Raw genomic sequence first — 22,088 nt, forward strand, 5'->3', positions numbered from 1 at the left:
TCTTCCCTACCATATCACCATCACATAACCTAAGACTGCCCCAGGACACTCACCGTCTATAAACAAAAACTTCTTGAAACTTCTTTACATATCATTAATTATTTTATAATTTATCTCACGCACAAAAATACACACATATATACACTACACATATATAAAACAAAACAAAAAACCTCAGCCGACCCCACCTCGTTCCGTCCTTGAACTTCTTGGGGAAGACTAAAGCCCAAGACGTAGACAAAAGGACGCATGGTGTCAATAGGGAGGGAGTGTCTTGAGGTCTAGGGACACTCTCGAGGACTCCCTATAAGCACCACCCTTATGTTCATAAAGAAACTCACATTGCAGATGGGTTGTAATCATCATATGAATAATTAAAATTAGTAATTACGATTCAAAAGCCAAACTTCTGTATCTATAATCTTTATTTTAGAAAATTCGGCATTTTTTTCGATATCCCCAAACTACCTATAGATAATCATAACAAATATATTTAAAATGGTTAATTTTTGCACTTTATTATTTTTTACATCTAATCTTTGATTTATATTTAGAATGATATCCACAGGTACCCTTCTAGTATATCTTAATAGGCACTAGTCAGTTTGACCGAGCATTTCTTATTGTCATATAAACAGTGAAATGAGATTTAGAATCTCCAAAAAAAAAAAAACCCACAAAAAGTGTTCAGCTCTATCCCGTTTAACATCCGGTATAATTACAAGGTGAACCTACCGATTTGAGATTCTAAATCGTCTAGCGCAAAAGCCTACATATGGCCTACTGCCTACACCAAGATTAAAGCAGCCTTACACTGCTAGTGAATCTTGCTCTTGTTTCACAAACAAGCTTCTAGCATCCTTCTCTTCAATATCACTGATCAAATGAACACATACGATACAAGTTGGCATGAGTTTGGGACTACTAGAAGAACAATCAATAAATACAAAGCAAGAATTGGACTTGAGACAATGAAATAAAACAAAAAACACTTGGTACCTGTCTTCAGCTTCTGTTTTGGTGATGAACGTGACATCTTTAGAAGAAAGAAAGTCACAGAAACTCGATAGGTCTTTCTCCTGACAAAATCTATAAAGATGGCGCAGAAAGTTGTTGAACTGTTTCGGTTCCTAAACAAGACAGAAAATAGTCCAAATCTTGGTCATTGTTACATCATGTGTGTGGTCATTTCAATATTACCATATTTATGTAGTACAATGTCATAAGGAGTCAATTACTTGCATAACCATTTTTTCCTAGTCAAATGCTGCAACTATAATGGAACAAAGGAAAAAGAAAGACATGATAAAAACAACTACATATGTTGGACCTACTCAGCATCTCATGAATATTGCAGTATGCCATCATATTGAGAAAATTAGCAATGGTACCATTGAGATATCTATCACATTGACATACAAAGTTAGTAGTAGGATAACGTGCCCAGTTCACAAAAATAGTACCCAAACCAAGAGCAGGAGTCTCTAAAGAAATAGCGTTAGCAAAATAGGCAGATTGGGTAACAGCTTGAAGTTCGCAATACGGATTCCTATCATCCCTACCAATTACCGTTCCTTTGAGTAGTAACAAAGGATGTTTAATCATTTTTGCTGTGATGTTCATAAAAGGTTCAGAATATTCCAAAGATTTTAGGTTACCACAAAAAATTTCTTGTCCAAATGTTTTGGATTATTTATTATATTTCAAAGTTATACTGTATTGTTCTTTTAAATTGTTTTTCAGGGACTTCCGAATATGTTCAACCACTTTCCGATTTGGCAACTTCTTTTTGACTTCACTCGTTTAATCGGTTAGGGAATACAACCTATCATGAATCTGTCATCACCAAACAGGTTTTCATAGAACTATAGTCAAGATCTTAATGTATTTGCAGAAATGAAATTAAGGATCTGATAGAGAAACTGTTTATGGATCTGGACCCGCAGCCCAACGGGCCTAAAGTCTGGAAAGTTTATAGAGGGAAGAAGTTCCAGGGAAGCACACATGTAGGGTAAAAAAGTATATTAGCTGTAAGGCCTTTCTTAGGCCCAAAGAAAAAGACAATTATATATCCCTAATGGTAGAGCGATTAGGGAAGGGAAAAAGTATTAGTTTGGGTATTCGGCTACTAGCTTGGGCAGAGAAGTCATCCATACGGCTGGTGCTTCTTCTGATTTCTCTATTGTTATTTCAGTTATTATAATAATACAAACTATTCCCTTTTATTATTAATCCCTTTTGTTTCTCTAATTGTTCTGTTCCTATCAGGATGACAGGATCACAAAAAAAAAAATGATTTTGCTTCATGATGCTAAATGTGAATATTCAATCAAGATTTCAGAATAAATATGAAGAATACAAGATTAAAGAATGCTTACTTGCTCAATGACACAACCCCTTCGGAGAGCAACTAAGCATTCCAAAGCCTTCTGATAAGTGTCCCCTTCATAGGAATTCTCCACCACATCAAATACCTTATTTTTCATACCAAATATGGCTTTACTAACCCATTCAGAACTATCTCTACGAGATATCATAGCTTCAAAATCTGATACAGGAGTCAAGTCCCCAATTGTCTCCACCTTCACTTTAGAGGTAGAGGCCACTAAGTCACTGGACTGGCCTTCGATCTTACCAACTTCCTCTTCAGTTGATCCAGATGTTTTGTCCCTTATCAAGCGCCTAGACGACTTCTTCAACTGCAAATAAATGTCGACATGTTCTTTACTGGATTGTTTAGCACTTAATAATTCCATCTTGTTATAAAGAAATCTAAAGAGTGGAAAAATGGACGGTTAAATTTTTTCATCTTGTTTTAGGTAAAGTCAAGGTAGAGCCAGTAAAATAACCTTAGGATTTTCTTTAAGTTCGAAATGTCTGCGAAATTCATCAATCACAGGCTTGTTTTGAGATATTACTTCAGGATCAGGCTCTGTTATTCTTTTGAGGGTTGCATCAAGTGGCGGCACAGCTGCATCTGGATGCTTTGATTTCAGTTCAAGATGGTGGTAAAAACGCTGAACAAATAGCAATGAAAAGTCAGAAACAAGCAAATGAACTAATACACGTCAAAACTTTGTACAAACTAGGGAAGATATCCTCCATCTGACATTGTATTAATAAACTTAGGAAACAATATTAAATGAATTTTAATTTTTGTATTCCCACTGACAACTGACAAAACAGAGCCTGAAATTACAGACTCTATTCCACAAAGACATGACAATTTCTTCTCTGAATGCCTCCAGTCCATCATGCCAAAGTCCCAATCCAAGATTACCTTCTTGTCATTTAGTGATTAAAAATTACTGAGGCAATAAATTCAAAAGTAACCAAGGTTGCATTCAATTGTCTTAGTAACAAGTATTTAGATATCTAGCTATTAGTTAACCAATCAACTTCATTCAAGTATGTGTCAACTTATATAATGCACTTATTTTGGTACAGGGGGGAATCTAAATAATACTAGATAGACAAATTTCCATACTACTAAAGAATTCAATCCAGTGACCATACTAGATAGACAAAAGAATATGTCTATATCATACTAGATAGACAAATTTCCATACTACTAAAAATATGTCTAGCCAAGTGACCTTATATTCTGAAAAAAAAAAAAAAATTCAATCCAGGGTAGTAATTAGTGGTGGCAATTTTCATCCATACTTATTAATGGATTGATTTGGAGATTTGGTTTATGATTTATATAAACGGGTCTATAAATAAAGTAGCTGAGTGGGGAACAGGTCAAACGGGTTAAAATTCACCCAAAGTCAATATATACCTCCTAAAAAGTGTATGTATGGCAATAGATTATTATAGCAATAATCTTATTGTGGTAAATAACACATTAACGTTTTGTAAGATAGGTTTAATACTATAAGGGAATTTACAGATGAGCCATTCTATTACAAAAATTTATATTAAGATAATATTATTAATGAAACTTTGCATACATATCATTATATTTACAAATAACTTACATTTAGCCACTTTTACTAATGATTCCATTGTACTTTACGAAAAATGTTCAATTTAACATTGAGTTTAACACGTAACGATGAAATACAATAGTAGAAGTAGCTTAATATAACCTTTTTAGTAGAATGATGTGGACATTCCTGTACAGTACAATGACCCACGATTGATTGAACCCTTGTAAGATTATATAAACTTGGACTAGAAAGGGTTCACAGGTCAATTTAACCCAGATCGGCCTATTTCTACTTGTACTTGAGATAACCTTTCTCAACCCCAAATCATTCTGACCCGCAACCTAACTAGCCCATCCTGTCACCCCCAGTAGTAGAGATGCTAGAATCATATTTGTATTGAATTTCTTTATAACAAACTTAGAGAAACAAGTAACAACTATATACCTCCAAAACAGGATTCGGGGTGAATTCTGGCCTCAACGCTTCCTCTTTACCTGCCGGTGCTAGATCCAGCATCATTACCAGCTTATCAGCAGCTTCTTGCTGTTCTGAATTAGGCTGAAGTGATGCTGGAAGGTTGCTGAAAGACGGAAACTGAAACTCTCGAAGGTCTTCAGCAAAAGGAAGAACATTGAAGTAAAACGAATCTGCCTGTCATTTAACAAACAAAGTCAACAACGACAAATGAATAAAAGTCAAATACTCAAGTCAAACAATAGTATTGCAATTGAGGACTCACTATATTATCCTTGTCAGATACATTAGGAGTTAGGACTCCTATAACAACATTTGATTGTCCTTGTCTCCATACGCATCGTAAAATCGCAACCTTGTTCATTTCCTTCATTGCTCTTGCTAATGCAGAAACTGCAATAATAGCCTTTTTGTTTCCCGGATCAGCAATCAAGATGTTGACATCTTTCATATAGTAATGTCTTTGGATACATGTGGCACAAAAATAAAAAATGCAAGTCAAAGTCAGCAGTCCAATTACTCTAGTATGTATGTATGTATGTTTATAACTATGCATTCCAACAGGCAAAAACTAAACTGTACCGCATAATATTTGAAGCATTTGTAAATCCTAAAAGTTTCACGCTTTTCTCTGGTCTAAATTTTGCTGTTTCAAGTTCAGCAGATGATATTGGAATCACTTGAGGTCCATATCTATAACCTTTTATCCTCTGTTCAGGGGGCACAACTCTACTAGAATCTTGAACACTTTTATACTCGTAATCCACTTTAATTTCACGAGTAGCATATTTATCTGTCGAAGGTGCTTTATCAGAATACTTTTTGAGAGTAGGGAACTTCTCTTCAGATGTTTTCTTGTAGACCCAAACCTGACAATTAGCAAGAGCATGAAGCCAGGTTCTACTTAAGGAGATCAATAATCGAACTGGTCCACTAAACTAACTGCTATACTATGGAAAATATTAAATATATACAAATAAAAGATGGACAAGAAAGGTTAATGGAACCACCTTTATCTTCAATGCAGAGCTTATTTCAAGATCACCCCTGTATGTAGTTACAGGAGTTATATTACGAGTCCTAAGAGCACCCAATAATGAAGTGGAACTCTCAACATGCACTGCCTTTGCTTTTGTCTTCTTTGAAAATATACTTAGCAGCATATCATTTTCTTCGATAATACTATCATCATGTGCATCCCGTACCTGGTTTCCCCTAAACACGATACAATCAATTTTCATTCCATGTGAAGCCATCTGGTCGGCAATGGTGTAGACCTGATCTTCTTTTGTACCTTCATATGGATCTTTGATAGGGTGCGTAGCATTAGTAATGAGGCATATACGTTTTTTACCCTTCATTGTTTCTTGGTATTTCTTAATTAGCATATCCATCCCGACAACTATGGCATCCATAACTATAATATTAAGTCAAGGTACAGCTTTGAAGCCGATAAGCACAATTAAACATCAATGACGACTTCCATGTCATGAAAAAGATACCATTGGGTCCCAGATATGACATCAAACCATAATTGTCTATGATAAAACTGTTGGATGAAAAATGCATATGTGCAGAAAATGAATAGGATACAATCTCCGGGAACGGTTCCATGAGGAAGTTGTTGTACAACTTCAACAAGATCTCCATCAACAACTTTGATTGGCTGCAAAACCGTGACGTGTTCATATCCACCCACTTCGTTTGTTAGATCATTATTGGTATCTGTATATTTAAAAACCTTAGATATAGATATATTACAGCAAAATTCATGGACTTGAAATGATTTTAGTAAGAAATAATTAAGTGGCTAACCAAAACAATATTTACCTTCTGTTCCAAATACAACAACTCCTACTTCGTCATATTTGTTGAAAACCAGCTGCATAAATACAAATTTGGACCAATAGAACAAGTTAACTGATGAAAAACCTATATGATCATCGAACAGAAGCATAAAGTAAAAGAATAACAGCCCCAGCCAACAAATACCATAGATGAACAAGAAAGCTGAATAAGTAAGGCAATTACCTTCTTCTGTATTAGCAAAGAGCAAACCTTCTGAATCTCTGGCAAGACACTGTGCATTGATGGACTAACATCAATCAACAAAATCAATCCTTCCTGTATATATTTCCAAAAATAGTTAAAAGTGTATGCAAAAGAAGTTTCCATTTTCAAAGTTCATTTTTCTTGATATTAGATATAAACCGCCTTGTTCTGAAACCAAATATTGCAGTAATGGAAAATTAGATAACAATCTGGTAAAACTATAATGCAAAGTTTCAGCGGCTTGTGATGGATGGACATCAGAAAAAAAGTGCAACGTCAATCCTTGATTCCTTTCAATGCAACTCTTTGAAGAAACTTCGAGAGCTAAATCAGTCAATGAGGGATAACAGATACAGATCCAGAAAACCAAAAAACATAAGCAATAAAACAACTGCCCAGGGTCTATAAAGTATCCAACAAAACATTAACTCGACTTGAGACACAGCTATGAAGTTGTAAATCATGAAAAACAAGAAGTACACTTGAGACTTCGAGATTTAGCATATAATCATTGTTTGATACATACAAAGATAAGATCTGAGCAGCATTAACTCAATTTCGGTAACGTCACATATATTCATCAACAATATTAGGCAACATTAGGTAACATTCCAAGATTGGGTAACATCACATAGATTCTAAGTTTTTGCCCTCAAAAAACCACTAATTGGGTAACATCACATAGATTCATCAACAACATTAGGCAACATTCCAAGATGGTAGAAATTGGAACAAAGTAGTTCAAAACTCAATGCTACTTGTTTTGAGTCTTTCTTAATTCACAAAAAACTTCCTTCTTTCATCATCAATCTATCTGTAATTCTGTATCTATACTAGTATCATATGAACATCATATTATGTAACAGTAATAGAAAAGTGACACATCACCCAGCCGCCATTTCTGGACTTTATCCTATTAACTACCTGCTAAAACTATATAGATATCTATAATCTATATAATACGTTATATAATATAATACCTAATAAAAGGGGAAACCCCTAGTCCCTACCCAAAATCTCAAAAGATGAATTGATGTACCCAAAATACCCTCTTCTTTATTCACTAATTTATAAATCTCTATCTAATATACATATAATACCCTAAATGAAATAATTTACAACGTAATTCCCTCAACCTAAAATAACTCCACTATCTCTTTTAACATCAATTACTTTTACATTCACCACCATTGCCCCCCCCCCCCCCCCCACCCCCCACCACCCGTCACCGCCACCGTTGCCGACACCACCACCACCACCAACTGTCGCCACCCGTTGCCGTTACCTGCCAACAACCACCACCACTAATTGTCGCCATCATCACCACCCCGCACCGCTACCACCATTGCCATCGTATTGCGCGGGGATACGTCTAGTATATCTATATCTATACTATCTTATAAAGCATTTGATTGCCTCCCTCTTCTTTATTCACTAATTTGAATATCTCCACCTAATATACTTATAATATCCTTAATGAAATTATATACAACACACATCTCTTAATCCTTAAAATAACTACACTACCTCCTTTTACATCAATTACTTCTACGTTAATAACCACACCGCTACTGCCGCTATCACCATTGCCGCCGCCATCATCACACTGCCGCATCGCGCGGACATGTGACTAGTACATTATAAAGCATTTGTTCCCTCCATTTTTTTCAACTAAGTAGTTGATAACCCTAAAATGCCCTTCCCTTTTATTCACTATTTTAAAGATCTCACTTGAAATACTTATAAATTATAACAATATCTGGTTGAAATATCAATAATACCCTTAATGAACTTAATTTACAACATCTAACCTTAACTCTTAAATTACTATAATACCCCTTTTACATTAATAACCACTCTGCTACGGCCACTACCGCTGCCACCACCGCCTCTAACACCGCCACCACCACATACCATTGCCACCGCCGCATCGCGCGGGCATATTACTAGTATATAGATACACATATGTCGCTGACAACATTCGAGTAATATATATAGTTTTAAAAATGCAAGATGCGATCATATAACCACTTTCCAGTTTCCAGCAATTAACACAGCTATGATTAAAAGCTAATAATAAAGTATAACTTAACATCTTAATTTGTTTGCCCTAGCAAATATATATAATAATTAATGATATATAATAATAACATCAATAAAAGAAAAGAGGGAATGGAAGTTTGACCTTATTTCGAGCCATTTAATTTTGGTTTAGAGATGAAGAGGTGGAGGAAGAAGAAGAAAATAAAAGAAAGAGAATCGTACAAGAGAAGTATGACTAAACGCGCCCTTCTCCAGATTATTTTTTATTTTAAGAAAGGGGCGGGAGGGACAGAAATGGAAGGGTGGATTTAATGGAAAAATAATCACTATACTAATTTATTTGTAAGGAACATGTTGTCTGATATCTAAGTTTAGATGCGAAACTTGTTACATATAAATTTTTGAATATGTTTTGGTTAATGAATAAATCTTTAGGTCTTCATGAATTTTATGATTTAAAAAAATATTATATGAATGTTTCAGACCTAAACTTAAGTTCCTAACGGTCTTTTACTACCATCCTTTTTATAATTAGCAGTATATCATTAAAAAATATATATTTTTAATTATTATGTAATATTATATATTGGAAAATGAAATCTTCCTAACTATTTAATCATTATATTTCAAAAGATGATATTAAAAGAGATAATGAATTGTTACACTTATCATGCTTTAAAAAGATTATTAGGTTTGCTATCACTTTTTAATTCATGTGTAATGACAAATGTTTGGTATTTTGTCAAAATATACGACTATATCGTTATGAATGGCTTTGAATAGACCCTATTAAGCCCATAAAATGTAGGCTTTGGCCAGCCAAATATAAAACCCTCAATTTAAACCTATGACATAATAAAACATTAAACTAAGTTGTTCAAAGACTAATACAAAGTAAAAATCTAATACTCCAGGTTTTGGCCTCTTTACTTGTGGCTTTTCTTTTCAAGCTAGCTTTACCAATGGTGATGCTATCATCACCAATCTAGCATCATCTTCAATCTTCAACTTGTCATCTTGATCATCAATTTGCTCTTGGAATTCTTCTTCAACCGGTTCATTTTTACTTGTGAAGGTATTGTCTTCTTTAATTGCTTGTCATCTAATTAATATTGAGCTACTTAATATTGAGCTGCTCCTCTTGCTTTTCGCAGCGCGCACATGCACTTTTCAATTGGCGAGAACCCTCTTGTACCGGCCACGTTCACTCCATCCTGAAACCATAAAAATTTGGAATTTCTTTAATGGGTGATATATTTTTCAAATAAACCCCTTACATTTAAAGTTTTAAACCACCTGCTTGGTTTTATGTGATGAATTCCGACCCCTGATGTTAAGAAAGTGAGTCCCATTACTTATATTTATAGCCTTATAGGTTACCTTTTTACCTACTCAAGTAAAGTTGGCACTACTATAGTGCTATATATTTCAATTTCTTAATGTGTCGATTCTTCCAAACAGTGTTGAAAACTGTCCTAGTCGAGCCGAGAACTCGCTAATTCTTAGGGCGCAGATTTGGCCTTGTTTTCCGGGTACTCCCTGCCTGGCCCGCTTTGATACCCCCAAGTACTCCCCGTATAGACCAGTGTACTCACAACTCCTAGTCAGTCGAGTTGGTATTGCCTAGCGAGTTCTGCAATCAACCCTTTACTTTGAGATCCAAAAACATGTCTACGTTTGAACTTTGAAGATAGTCGACATGGAGTAGAACTTAAGGCTTTATTATGTTTGTAAACTAGGGCATTATGAGCCAATGGATTAAGAATTTGCAATTACTGGGTGATGTAGCTTAAATACGTTTCAAGATGATGTCTTTGTATATCGTAACAGTGACAGGTAGCCCGAGCATCTACTACTCATTTATATACTCCTATGCACTTCGCTAGTTGCTCGAAAGGAAATAAAACGATAATTTGCTTCACAAATAAGCATTGGATCCTTCCATGAGATAAAATCAGAGAAGATAGGAGAAAAACAACAATACTTTGACTTTTTTTTTTGTTTTTGGTCTCCAATATAACAATCCATTACTAATGCGGACGGCAACATATAGTCTAATTCTGTATATTACCCTGGTTTAAATCAACTGTTACAAATATCGAAGAAAAATAAGATAAATTTTGAGAGGTAAACTAGCATTTGAACAAAAATACACTGTTGCAATTACATTTTTTTTGTTAAACGTGTCGTTTTTGTGTATTGTAACTTTGGGAAGGAGGGGCCGAAAAACCTATTTATGCACAAAGAAGTAAATAAACCACCATCCTTCACCACAAACAAATCTGAATACTACACAAAACCACCATACATAACCAAAAGACTAGTACAAAGTTTTCTGAAAAGTCTCAGCCGCTATCGTCTTATTTATAAAGGCGGGGTTGAAAGAAAAGAGCAATTCACAAAAAAGAAACATAAAAAAAAAAAAAAAAATTTATCAAAAAACAGCTAGAGTGTCCCTTACAAGTCGTAGAGAATGCAGATTCAGTCTCATTCTCGAGCGTGACGCTTTAAATCGTTTACCCACCAAAAGGGTCTGCCAAGACATTTTACTTCCCTCATTCCTTAGAGCCACATTTGGTAGATTTTCTTCTACCACGGTTACCCGTTGGGTTTGTTGGTGCAGGCTTGGAAGGACGACCAGCTGACAAACTATGCCCATCAACCAAAGCAGGGAACCCAACAGCAGGGATTCTGCATTACAATGTAAAGTCAATACAAGTTTCACTTCAAGACAAACAACAAGTTCAACTCAATACCGGCACTGTCGCCTCAACTTTGATAATACAAGTGATATTATAAAATATAGCAATACACGTTCAAGTTGATCACAATGCTAACAAATGCAAACAAAGTAACATATACTTCAAGTTGATCACCAAAAAGCTTCATATAGTTTCATTAAAATCTCTAAATATGTCAGGTTTTCAATCAAAGAATTATACAAAGAACATAAAAATAACCCTGATATTAGTTTATGAACTCCAAAATTTGAACCCAAGCTTTTAGCAAACAACGCTAGGCAATAGTCCTGCTGAAACATATGACAAGTATTGATTCCCTCCTAATATACTTGGTCATACTCTGATGCTCCATAACCATAATTAGGCAAAAAAATCAATACCAATCAAATTAAAGTCACTCACAAATAAAGATAGAAACACAGCCATAATAGCGGGCACTAGTGGCAAAAATAAAGAGACGATAATGATATATATACGTGTGTGTGAAACAGAACATACCCAAGAAGAGCACAGCAGACTCCTGCTTGGTCATGGAAGCATTGAATGCCTTACTACTATTTATACTATGCAATGAAAAACACAGTGCTTGATTTTCTGCCATGACACATTGGAGTAAAGACCCCAATCGCCTGCATTCCCCTTCATAGTACCTACTTTTCATCTCAAGATCTTTTACATACATCTTTTTCCTCTCTCGAGACTTTAGAGCCGCATCTTTGTTTCTCAATTGCCTGACCACTCAAAATTCAATTTAGCCAATCATATAGCGTATAGGGACATACATAACTACTGAAAAATCTTAAATTACATTTTAAATTCAACTTTAACATGTTCTTAGTATGCTGTCCATTTCAAATTCAGTTTAACCATCAAGATGATTCTCACTCAAAGCATATGCACTGTATTGTAATACTAAATCAAAAAGTTCAAACTGCAGTAGATTTACCCATCTTGACGTAGATTGCTATAATATAGATACTATGAAACTTCCTCTTAATATAACTTGGCTTACATGAAAATGGTAATGTAAAAGTTAACTTGATCAAAATACAAAATTTAGGAAGCTCCGATTCCCGAGACCATTATATATGACAAATTTGACAAAGTTAACTTCATTTTACCGGCAAAGTCTTAACTTTTATCGTTCCAACTGTGGCAAAACACATACTCTTGACACATGAACCATTGGTAGATATAAAAAAAAAAAAGAGTAAACATTAGGTTTAATCTAGTCAAATAAAGTTTTAACAACCTAAATAGACATCCCGAGATATTGAATACATAAAATAATAACCACTATTTCATTCAGATCAAACCAAAACTCAATAATCCCCTAACAAGCTATTTACAAAGAATCTGTAAACCACCAAAATTTTAACGGTACACCACTAAATCTGCATTAAGGTGGTTTGGTGGTTTATGGTACACCACTAAATTTTTAACGGTACACCACTAAATCTGCCCTTAGGCGTCTTTGAGTTGCCACGTCATATCCTTCCAAATCCTTATACATCCTTATAAATCCTTCAAATCCTATAATTTTATCTCCATCCATACAAACATCCTTACATATCCTTACATACTCTTTTACCTCCCACTAAAAACAAAAGGGCATCCTTCAAAAAATCCTTAGTTTTGGACAAGCTTCAACGGCAAAGGATATCCAAGGGCACCTAAGGGCGCCCCATTGGAGATAGCCTAAGTGAGTCAGTCACCTTTTGCCACACACACACATATTTATATACATATATATATGAACTTACAAAGTTTAAAAAACTGACAACCTTTTACGCTTTTTGGCGAGAGGATCATCATCATTATGATCATCGTTAACAGCAGTTACATTCTTGTTTTCAGAATCATCGGAAACATTGACAACTTCGCCACCGCCGCTACCGGAGGGCTCTACCGGCGGAGGGGAATCAACGAAAATCTCATTAAAAAAACCATCATCAATATCATAATTCAACTCGTCTCCTCCTCCGTTATCGTCGTTAAATAGTAACTGCTCTATTTCATCAACAGATAACGGAGGAGATATCGATTCATCATTAGAATTAAAATTATTATGATTTTGTGGAAGGATTATAGAGGAGATATTTTCGTTTGTATCAAAATCATCGAAGGATAATAGATTGTTCCAATCGATTTGTTCTTCAAATTCCATATAAATTAGATATTAATAAAAATATATATATATATATATATAATATTTACAGATTTTGGGTTAGTTGATAATAGAAGAAATTGGGAATTTTGTTTTTGGATTTAGGGTTTGGTCGTATTATTTTGATTTAGGGATGGTGAAATTCGTAGGTTAGGAGTAGTTTTTAGGTGGTTAAAATATATTGGCGGGTGGGAAATTGGGAATCTTCCGTCCAACTGCTCAAGTTAAATTATATAATTATCTGTTTTAGAGATATTTTTACTTTTATATATACTAAAAATTGGCCAATCACAACATTTTACTGATGTCATTATTTATTTTTAACAAAAATTTTATTTGAATGAGTACATAATAGATTATTATTTAGTTAAAAAAAGTCTTTATTCAGTTTTTTCATTTAAATTTTCATTAATATAAAGTGAATCATAATATAAAAATAAAAAGAATTAACATAAAATAAGATTTTAATATAAATCGACTTGATCTTAAAAGATTGAAGATTACTTTCATTGTTATAGATATTCTTTGTACTTATTTTAATTATTTAACAACCTAAAATTTTTATAGAAAATAATATGGTTTTACATCTTCGTGTGGTTTCCTCGGTTGAAAAGAAAAGAAATCAAAAGTCATTTTTTGGTTTTTTAACTTATAAAATCTTTTACAAAGTTTATATTTATTCTTTTTATTCATAAAATAATATAAGATGATCACTTTTATATTTCGTGGATATACACGGGCTAAAATCTAGTAGCGAAAACTAAAATAATAACTAAATCGTGAGAACTAAAAAAATGGTTTATGACAAGTGGGTTGAACGACTTATATGTTTTTTAAACTAGTATTAATATTAATTTCTATTTCACTTGTTTTTATAACTAGCTAGCTTTTTTTGATCTATAAAAATGCGTTTAAATCTCCATCTCCATCTCTACTCTCAACGAATGATTTTTAATATTGTCTATAAAATTTACTTCTTTAAAGGGTATATTGCTAGAACACTTGCCTAAACGAGCTTCTGTATCCAGGTATATATTGTTAAATTTACTTCATGACATATATTGAGCTTTGAAGCAACTTTTAGTCCTACGTACCATGTCCACATAATCTCTATATACCAGTAAATTGATCAATTCACAGTTTTCAGACATTAGCTCTATATATTACCTTGGAAGATGCTCTACGATCACTTTGGTATGTTTTTATCTTCATGCAATTATATTATATACCACTTTTGGCAACATCAACCCATATAATGAGTCGATTCGTGTTTTTTTCACCTCAGTAGGTCAAATGGCCAGGTAACATAAACAAGTTTGGTTTTTTTTCACCTCAATTGATGATCTACTTGCATTTAGTTTGCCATGATACGGATTTTGTATACGAGCGGAAAGATGCTGGAAAATCCTCTAGCAAAGAGACCTCCTTCGGCCAGAACCGGCTCAATAAGCTATTTGGGTTAGGCAGCCACCTAAGGCCGCCAATTTTTGTTTCAGTTTTTGGGCTTTTTATTAACTAGCTTTGCTTTTCCTTTACCATAAACATTTTAAGTATGTGTTATGATGTACTGGAAAGAACCTCGAACCTCTCCCACTTACACATTATACATGCTACTCTATGATTTCATTTACAAATAAATTAACGGAGCTTTATAATCACTTATTTATTTATTTAACCTTAATTATATCTCATTCAAAGGTTAGTAGAATTTATTTTATTACCAACTTAATCATAATTTTGAACTTTATATATATCTATTATTTTAATGAGTTTATTGATTTTCTATGAATAATTTGTGTTGTAAAGAAGTAGTAGTTATTAAGGATAGTTTTAATCACTTTACTAATGTATTTTTTCTTAAATTTTTTTTCTTCCAGTGATGAAACAACATGACAACAAAGATAGAACATGTGAATTAGTTTGGCATGTATCTCGGTTTGTGAGTCTAATAATCTAATTACAATTCTTAGAAATGCAAGTCACTTACTACTGTTCAAATATGTATTTTACAACTTTTGTGTAACTCAGAGAACATAATTCAACAATTCTTAAAAAATGTTGGTCTTTGATATTTGATTTATGTTGTATATCATCCTAAGCCCAAACAAGGTTTTTTTTGCTAGAAACTGTTAAAAAGGCCTCTGAAATTAGTTTAGCCTAAGGCCACCAAAAACGTTAAGCCGGCCCTGCCTTCGGCCGACCAAAAGGAGAAGAAAATAACACAACGATAGTTGAAAAAAATAAAGATTTCTTATTCAACAATCCAACCAAGCGATTTTACAGTCTTAAATAGAAAAATAAGAAAAGATGATGTGTGATAATAATTAAAGAAAAAATAAAGATAGGACTAAGAAAAGGAAAGATAAACACAAATGAAATAACTCTCGAAAATGGTTGGATCGGATCTTCATAAAGTCTTCTTGGACCTAGCCACTTTGGGTTGCTTCTGAATCCGTATCAAGCCAGAGCCAACTTTTGCTTCTTTAACAGGAAAAATAAGCTAGATATGGATTAATATAAATCATTTGTCAATAAACAAAAACATGATTGAAATGTTTTTAAAATGACATATGACGTGATCTTTGATCAACAAATGTCTTTTTAATTTATTTATTTTATTAAATTAACTTTTTTAATTGTGTATAGATTCAACATTCTTATTACACTTAGGATTAAACTCTAACTCTTAACTTATAAATACAAAACATATTATATCATTATTTGATTGATCGTTTTTCTCATTAATAAAATTGTCTTTTTTTCTTTCTTAATTCTTCAACTCCTATTAAAATCATGAAAACTTTAGAAAATTAAGTTTACGATCCGAAATCATAAGACTATTTGACGTCATCCTCTATGCTTACAAATTCTGATTTTGATGTAATTTTAAAAATTATATGTTTTAGATGAAAAAAGATAACAGAATCGATTCAGTTTGTCAAAAGATTATTCCAATTTCAACACCTAAAAAATACATGTAGTTAATATAAATTAGTTGTATATTTTAGTTCCTTTATAATACTTTTTTTAACAATCCACTTTTTACTTTATAGCTTAATAAACAAAAAGTGTAAAAATAAATATATTAATACAAGAGCTGAACCAAACTCAAACCCAATCAAAAAGCAAATCGATTAAAAAGTAAAAATCTATTCCTAACAATTACCAAAACCTTCGATTTAAATTTAAATTTTAACCCAAACCTTTCAATCTCACTACTAGTCTCCGTATCCATAAAGCTTAATTCCATCAATAAACTTTACTTGTTCCCACCCACCCAATTTGTCACATCTACAAAATATACTATGTTAGACTTTATACTTGTATATTTCCTAGTAAATTATACCAAGCTAGTAAACTTCCCGCGCTTCGCAGCCATGAAAAAAACTTGATTAAAAGCATTATCTATTACATTGTTAGTACAGGATAATATTGTGTATATTAGAGCAAATGATAATTCCTATTCTGCATCAAAGCTACAGACTGCCTGTTAATAATAAGATCTTAAGGATCTTGTTTTGAGTGCTTATAGAGCTTTTAATTAGTCCTACTATAACTTCATTGAGCCAACAGTCTTGAACACCTAGATAATCTGCCACCAAGATAATCTGCAATGAAAACAGAGAACAAAATCAGTCTTTGTTAGTGAATGACAAACACATGATGTAGGTGGCTAGGCCGGGCGTGTTGGATAGTGATTTAAACTTGTAAATGATTATCCATTTCATAAAGGCAGCTCATTCACAGAATAATAAGTGAAACAACACTCGTCTAGCGTTATATCTTTCATGTGCCACAAAGACATCACGACAGATTTCAATTTGGATTGTCCCAAGAAGATTGCAAATATTTATGTTTTGGTCTGCATACTTATTGCATTCAGTCATAGCAAAGAAAAATCATCATTCGCAAAAAAGGTACTTAACAGAAGATATATTAGTACTAATTTAGCTAAGATAGAGGTAATGACTAATTAAAAGATTTGGGTAACTCTTCACCGGTTTGAAACGTTAATCATTTTACCAAACGAATTTATTAATAATATTCAACCGCAATCAACCCTTTAATAAGTGAATGGGTTGAAAGTGCCACCTCTGAAAGTTTCAGGTAAGCATGACAGAACAAAATACCTCTGCACAGCTACACTCTCAACCCATTCAGTCGTTAACCAAGGATGTAATGATCCTATCGGTTTTCCAACATTTTATACATTCACATTTTTCTTATCAAATAGTTAATTTCACATAGCAGTAACGTGTTTAGTACACGACCCAAAATTTTCTGATGGTATATACTACAATAACAAAACTATTTTTTACAACTTTTTTATAAGAATAAGCACGTGCATACATGACAAACCAGGTATGGTAAATATTGACATTCTGATACGCTAAGAAAATAAACAGAATATATCAAACAAAAGGCACTGTCAACGTTCTCTCATTCTAGCTCTCATGCCATTTCAAATGTAGTCTTTCTGCGAATTGGGTAATGTATACAGATGGAGTCACATGACCCGTCCTTATAATTTTTGTAATTAGCTACTTTGCTTATGGTTTGTATGTAATCAAATCATATATATTCAAATGCTTTAATCTCTGATGGAAAATTAGGGCTCATGTTGGCTAGCAAAAAACCAACTCAAAGCAATGACTACCACATTTATGGACCCTTTAATTGGCAACATCAAACTATCCTAAAATCTTGAAAGAAACTTGTAGCTAGGGCTGGATAATCCATGCTCAAAAGCAGCACTTCATCAAGCAACAACTTGATAAAATAAAAAAGTGGGAACTAACAATTGATTTGTAAGTTGGGTCAAGTTTACCTCTATTAGCAAGTCTAGTCAAGTTATTAGTATTTTTTCGTGTCTGACATCCTTATAGGTCTGTAACAAATATATAAATAAAATATTACGAATTTATGATCAATCTATTGATGGTGAAAAAAAGACATCGATCTTTGATGCAGAAAGAGATAAGGATTATACTAAGATCAGTTAGTTTCTGACTTTCACAAAGATTAAACCCCAAATGCCGCAAATGCATCAATTTGATGACTGCTTATATAAAGTTCAAAACAACTTATTACGATTTTCAGAAGCAAAGGTTAGTGTTTGGATAAATGTTTATCCGCCTATTCTTGATGAGAACCTAGGCACCTAGCAATTAGCAATAGCCTACCTCAAATGAGTTAAGAAGTGTCTTGATATAACTTATTCAGATTAAAGTGGTTACCTACTTTGGAAAATACTGCTTTTTCCAAGAATGATATAAAGCGACAGCAATCCCAAACAACCCCAACTTCTCACTGAAATACCGACCTAGCGTAAATTCTGCCCATTATAAGCATCGTACTTCCCTTTTCGCTTCGTGTTAACTAAAAGATGGTTTCGTGACACATTTAGCTCTTTACCAAAAATCAAAAGTTCTGAGTAACCCAAAAAGAAAGAAAAAACATCTAATATAGGATTCACATTAAAAACACTAAAATAAGAGTAAGAATAATTATAGACATACCTAATCTTCTTCGATTCCACAATTGAAACTCTATGACCATCACACCGTATCATATTTTTCTTTCACGAAATAAGAAGATAAAGAAGAAGGGGGGAAGGGATAAACTAAAGAGAGACTCGTGGGCAACAACGTGTTTTCTGCTTTAAGAAGAAGTATATTGAATAGCATCATTAATCTATGATAATTAAAGTCAATATAAAGGAATGTAAACGTACCTATCAAGAATCCATAGCAGTAGCATTTTTCTGCCGGATTTAACTACCCCAACAATTACCTTCGCTGCCGTTACTCCCCTTCGGTAACAACACCACCGTCACGCTTGGTCACCCACGAGAACAGGTTTTGTTGGTGAGGATGGATGGATTGATAGTTGAGAGTGGTGAGCTGGATATGGATGTCGTGGAAAACCTAAAGAGAAGATAGAGGAGGTGGGAAAGTAAGAAGATAAAGAGATGGATCTGGATTTAGAAGCAGAACGTTTACAGCATAAAAGAAAAAAAATTGAATAAAATAAAGTACTGTAGCAGACTGCTACAGTGTTTTGTGAGATGCCACCGACCCACAAGAATTGTTATAACAATAATGTAAATTAATGTTTAAGGCTAGAAGTGCCGCCGCCATAGAGTTGTTTTCTGGTCTTTATGAAATACTCGTAGGATTCTTACTGTTACTCAAATGGTGCTACCATTCTGTAACAAAGTAAGAAAATGCTTCAGATTGAGCATCAACTTTAATATTCAGTGTGCAATCTTGTACACCATTTTTTTTATGAAGAAAATGTTTGTGAATAGAAGGAATATCTCAAAACAAATACTATAATTCTATTACGGTTAACTCAAGATCATAAGGTTTGTAGAGCAAGTAATCATCTGAACACACAAGATATTAGGAAAATAATGTCATGTAAAGAATTTCATATAAAACTCATAGTTATTGGACATGGAATGTAAAGATAAACCTGTAGCCCCGAGTCCTCGACTCCTTCTATAACTACAACATTAAATTCTATCGTTATATGGTGGAGATGGGGTCGTGCATTAAGTCTGTCCATGCCTCTTTCAATACCTGACAAAAAAAATTTAGGAATAGATTATCAGAGAACTGGACTTCCTAAACTAAGAAGACACTAAGAAGCGTTTGTCATATTGGGAGATTCAAACTTAGATAAAATGTTCATTTTAAGGTACGATCTTTGTAGGAACTAAACTCACTTTTCACATAAAGTTTAGGGTAGCAAGCTAAAGCAAATCGCATTATGAAGAATACCTTGTCATTCTAGAAGGATGAGGACTAAGTACATCTTAATACCAAAAGGTAGTAGTCCTCCCATTATCAAGACCACAGATGGTGTAAGATACCACTTCTTCTCAGGAATAGGGCAAGCAATGGTCTTCATGCAACAAGGGTTAAGGGGGAAAGAAACCATTGAATATCACCCCATATATAAGAGAACTATCACCATTGTGCCAAATGGAATTGCTGCTAGAGAACCACTGAATATCGCGATGGTATTCAGAACAAAGCCAATTCCAAAGCACAAAAATGGGAAAAGAGATGCAGTGAGAATCAGGCACTTTCTCCAATGTTTCCCTGTAAAAAAAATATATACTCAAATGGCTAACAATTCCGTGGAGTATGTTTATTAATAAAATGAATTAAAGGGCATACAAGTAAATAACAGGGACTTCATAAGAAAGATACAACCGTGAACTATTAGCTAGGATTCTTACCGGCTTACCGCCATTGTGAGAATACATGCCACCACTCACATAACCAGAGAGAAATGATGTGAGAGCATAAGAAACAACAAACATAGTGACAATTGCTCCTCTCCTAAACAGAAGTAAAATTGTTAAAATGAGATCCAAATTTATTCAATTTCAGGAATGCCAGTATTTTCATCCCTTTTCTAAAAAAAATTTAGGCACATGGACTCTGCTGGTAACATCATTCTTAAGAATGAAGGTATCAACATGGGTGTCAAATAAAGGAGTTCAGAGTAAAGTAGAAACCTTTTTGCAACTGTAAAGCACGTTGTATTGTCATGAAATGCTTTTTCCAAAAAAATTACACTTTTTGTTAGTACCAAGTGTGTAAAGATATACAACAAAATATAAATTATTTCCATAAAAATACTCTTTAAATTATATAACTTGAACCCGTAACATGGCCCAAGTTGACCCATTTGTACATGAATTAGTCGAAACTGCCGCTTCTCCCTCAAACTGGAATATGAAGTTGTAACCAAGTTGACAATAACATACGAACCTCATTATTGAAGTTACAAGTCCCAAACAGGTGTATTGTATGGCCAACTGCACATAGAGTAGAATCAAGGGAAGGAGATTGAAGTCGACGAAGAAGTAAGTTGGCTATAGTAGGCAATTTGTCACGAAAGAATCGCCATACAAAGACATTCACCTTCTTCGGGCGAGTTTGTTCCATGCTGTTGGGATCAAGTTAGACGAGAGAGTAGCATTATCGATACCCTCGAATTTTTTAAAGAAAACCTACCCTTTTCAAGGAAGTTCCATGACCAGGAAGCCTTGCCTTCACCCGCTTAAAAGAATTGAAGTTCTCGATACAATGCATCCAACTGAGCTTCTTCAATGCCTCCCCTAATAGTCCTATTCTAACCCATTTCCAATCTGTTCTATTTCGACAATCCGCCACAACACATTCTTTGTCATTTTCCAATGCACATAATCGACTATATCTCTCCTTTGAAGGGCCATTAGGAAGCCAATCATCAACCCAAAATTTTGTTTATCTACCATCACAAACCGATCTCTTTAATATGAAAGAAGAAATGTCGGTTTCCTAGTGCATCATGTTAATGGCTGAGCAAATTAGAACCCAAACTCCCCAACCCTTTTGCCACGCCGGTAACAAATGTATCACGGCCATGAAAAGTTGAGATGATATAATAGCGCTAGATTCAAAGCATTTAAGCTGCCAATTCCCAATCCACCCAGTTTTAGAGGCATTTAAGCATTTAAGCGCCATTTCCATTTATTAAACTCAACATGATTTTAGAGCTGCTTGTGCAAGCGCCAACCCAGTTGACCAACTCCATCCCAACAGTTTAAGAAGACCTAGGCCCACTTCATCCCAAACCGGTTTTGACTTGTTACTCAATCCGACCCACCCGTTTTGC

At 34.0% G+C, this 22,088-nt stretch overlaps 2 protein-coding genes and 1 long non-coding RNA gene across 6 annotated transcripts; all 3 read right to left on the reverse strand.

The window, feature by feature from the left end:
* Positions 1 to 664: 664 nt before the first annotated feature.
* LOC122596711 (ATP-dependent DNA helicase 2 subunit KU80) lies at positions 665 to 8,726 on the reverse strand. Its single transcript, XM_043769332.1, has 12 exons — positions 8,647 to 8,726; positions 6,441 to 6,533; positions 6,240 to 6,291; positions 6,003 to 6,134; positions 5,420 to 5,826; positions 4,992 to 5,278; positions 4,675 to 4,870; positions 4,380 to 4,586; positions 2,850 to 3,017; positions 2,379 to 2,699; positions 1,000 to 1,130; positions 665 to 876 (listed from the first exon to the last, which is right to left on the reverse strand). The coding sequence occupies exons 1-12, from the start codon at positions 8,659 to 8,661 to the stop codon at positions 810 to 812; spliced, it is 2,076 nt and encodes a 691-aa protein (XP_043625267.1). The 5' UTR covers positions 8,662 to 8,726; the 3' UTR covers positions 665 to 809.
* A 2,065-nt stretch (positions 8,727 to 10,791) lies between these two features.
* Positions 10,792 to 13,427, reverse strand: LOC122596217 (bZIP transcription factor 60-like). Its single transcript, XM_043768758.1, has 3 exons — positions 13,030 to 13,427; positions 11,744 to 11,976; positions 10,792 to 11,195 (listed from the first exon to the last, which is right to left on the reverse strand). The coding sequence occupies exons 1-3, from the start codon at positions 13,410 to 13,412 to the stop codon at positions 10,939 to 10,941; spliced, it is 873 nt and encodes a 290-aa protein (XP_043624693.1). The 5' UTR covers positions 13,413 to 13,427; the 3' UTR covers positions 10,792 to 10,938.
* Positions 13,428 to 16,780: 3,353 nt separating this feature from the next.
* LOC122595621 lies at positions 16,781 to 21,388 on the reverse strand. 4 transcript variants are annotated; one of them, XR_006323242.1, is made up of 9 exons: positions 21,200 to 21,388; positions 20,662 to 20,764; positions 20,198 to 20,521; positions 19,890 to 19,996; positions 19,147 to 19,339; positions 18,932 to 19,068; positions 18,654 to 18,791; positions 18,241 to 18,300; positions 16,781 to 17,020 (listed from the first exon to the last, which is right to left on the reverse strand). It is a non-coding gene; the product is annotated as an uncharacterized LOC122595621 (long non-coding RNA). The 4 variants fall into 4 exon arrangements; XR_006323240.1 differs by lacking the exon at positions 18,241 to 18,300 and having other exon boundaries at positions 18,650 to 18,791; positions 21,200 to 21,368; XR_006323241.1 differs by lacking the exon at positions 18,241 to 18,300 and having other exon boundaries at positions 18,654 to 18,842; positions 21,200 to 21,368.
* Between the last annotated feature and the right edge of the window lie 700 nt (positions 21,389 to 22,088).

Source organism: Erigeron canadensis, chromosome 4 (genome assembly GCF_010389155.1).
Source record: "Erigeron canadensis isolate Cc75 chromosome 4, C_canadensis_v1, whole genome shotgun sequence".
Lineage (NCBI taxonomy): Eukaryota > Viridiplantae > Streptophyta > Magnoliopsida > Asterales > Asteraceae > Erigeron > Erigeron canadensis.

Excerpts from the sequence above, each read along its gene's own strand:
- LOC122596217 (XM_043768758.1), bottom strand. The coding sequence starts at position 13,412 with ATGGAATTTGAAGAACAAATCGATTGGAACAATCTATTATCCTTCGAT. Across the intron at positions 11,977-13,029 it reads CTCGCCAAAAAGCGTAAAAG|GCAATTGAGAAACAAAGATG; the intron begins GTTGTCAGTTTT and ends TTGAGTGGTCAG. Across the intron at positions 11,196-11,743 it reads GTCTGCTGTGCTCTTCTTGG|AATCCCTGCTGTTGGGTTCC; the intron begins GTATGTTCTGTT and ends ATTGTAATGCAG.
- LOC122596711 (XM_043769332.1), bottom strand. Across the intron at positions 4,587-4,674 it reads TATCTGACAAGGATAATATA|GCAGATTCGTTTTACTTCAA; the intron begins GTGAGTCCTCAA and ends GTTAAATGACAG. Across the intron at positions 1,131-2,378 it reads GGGGTTGTGTCATTGAGCAA|GAACCGAAACAGTTCAACAA; the intron begins GTAAGCATTCTT and ends TGTCTTGTTTAG.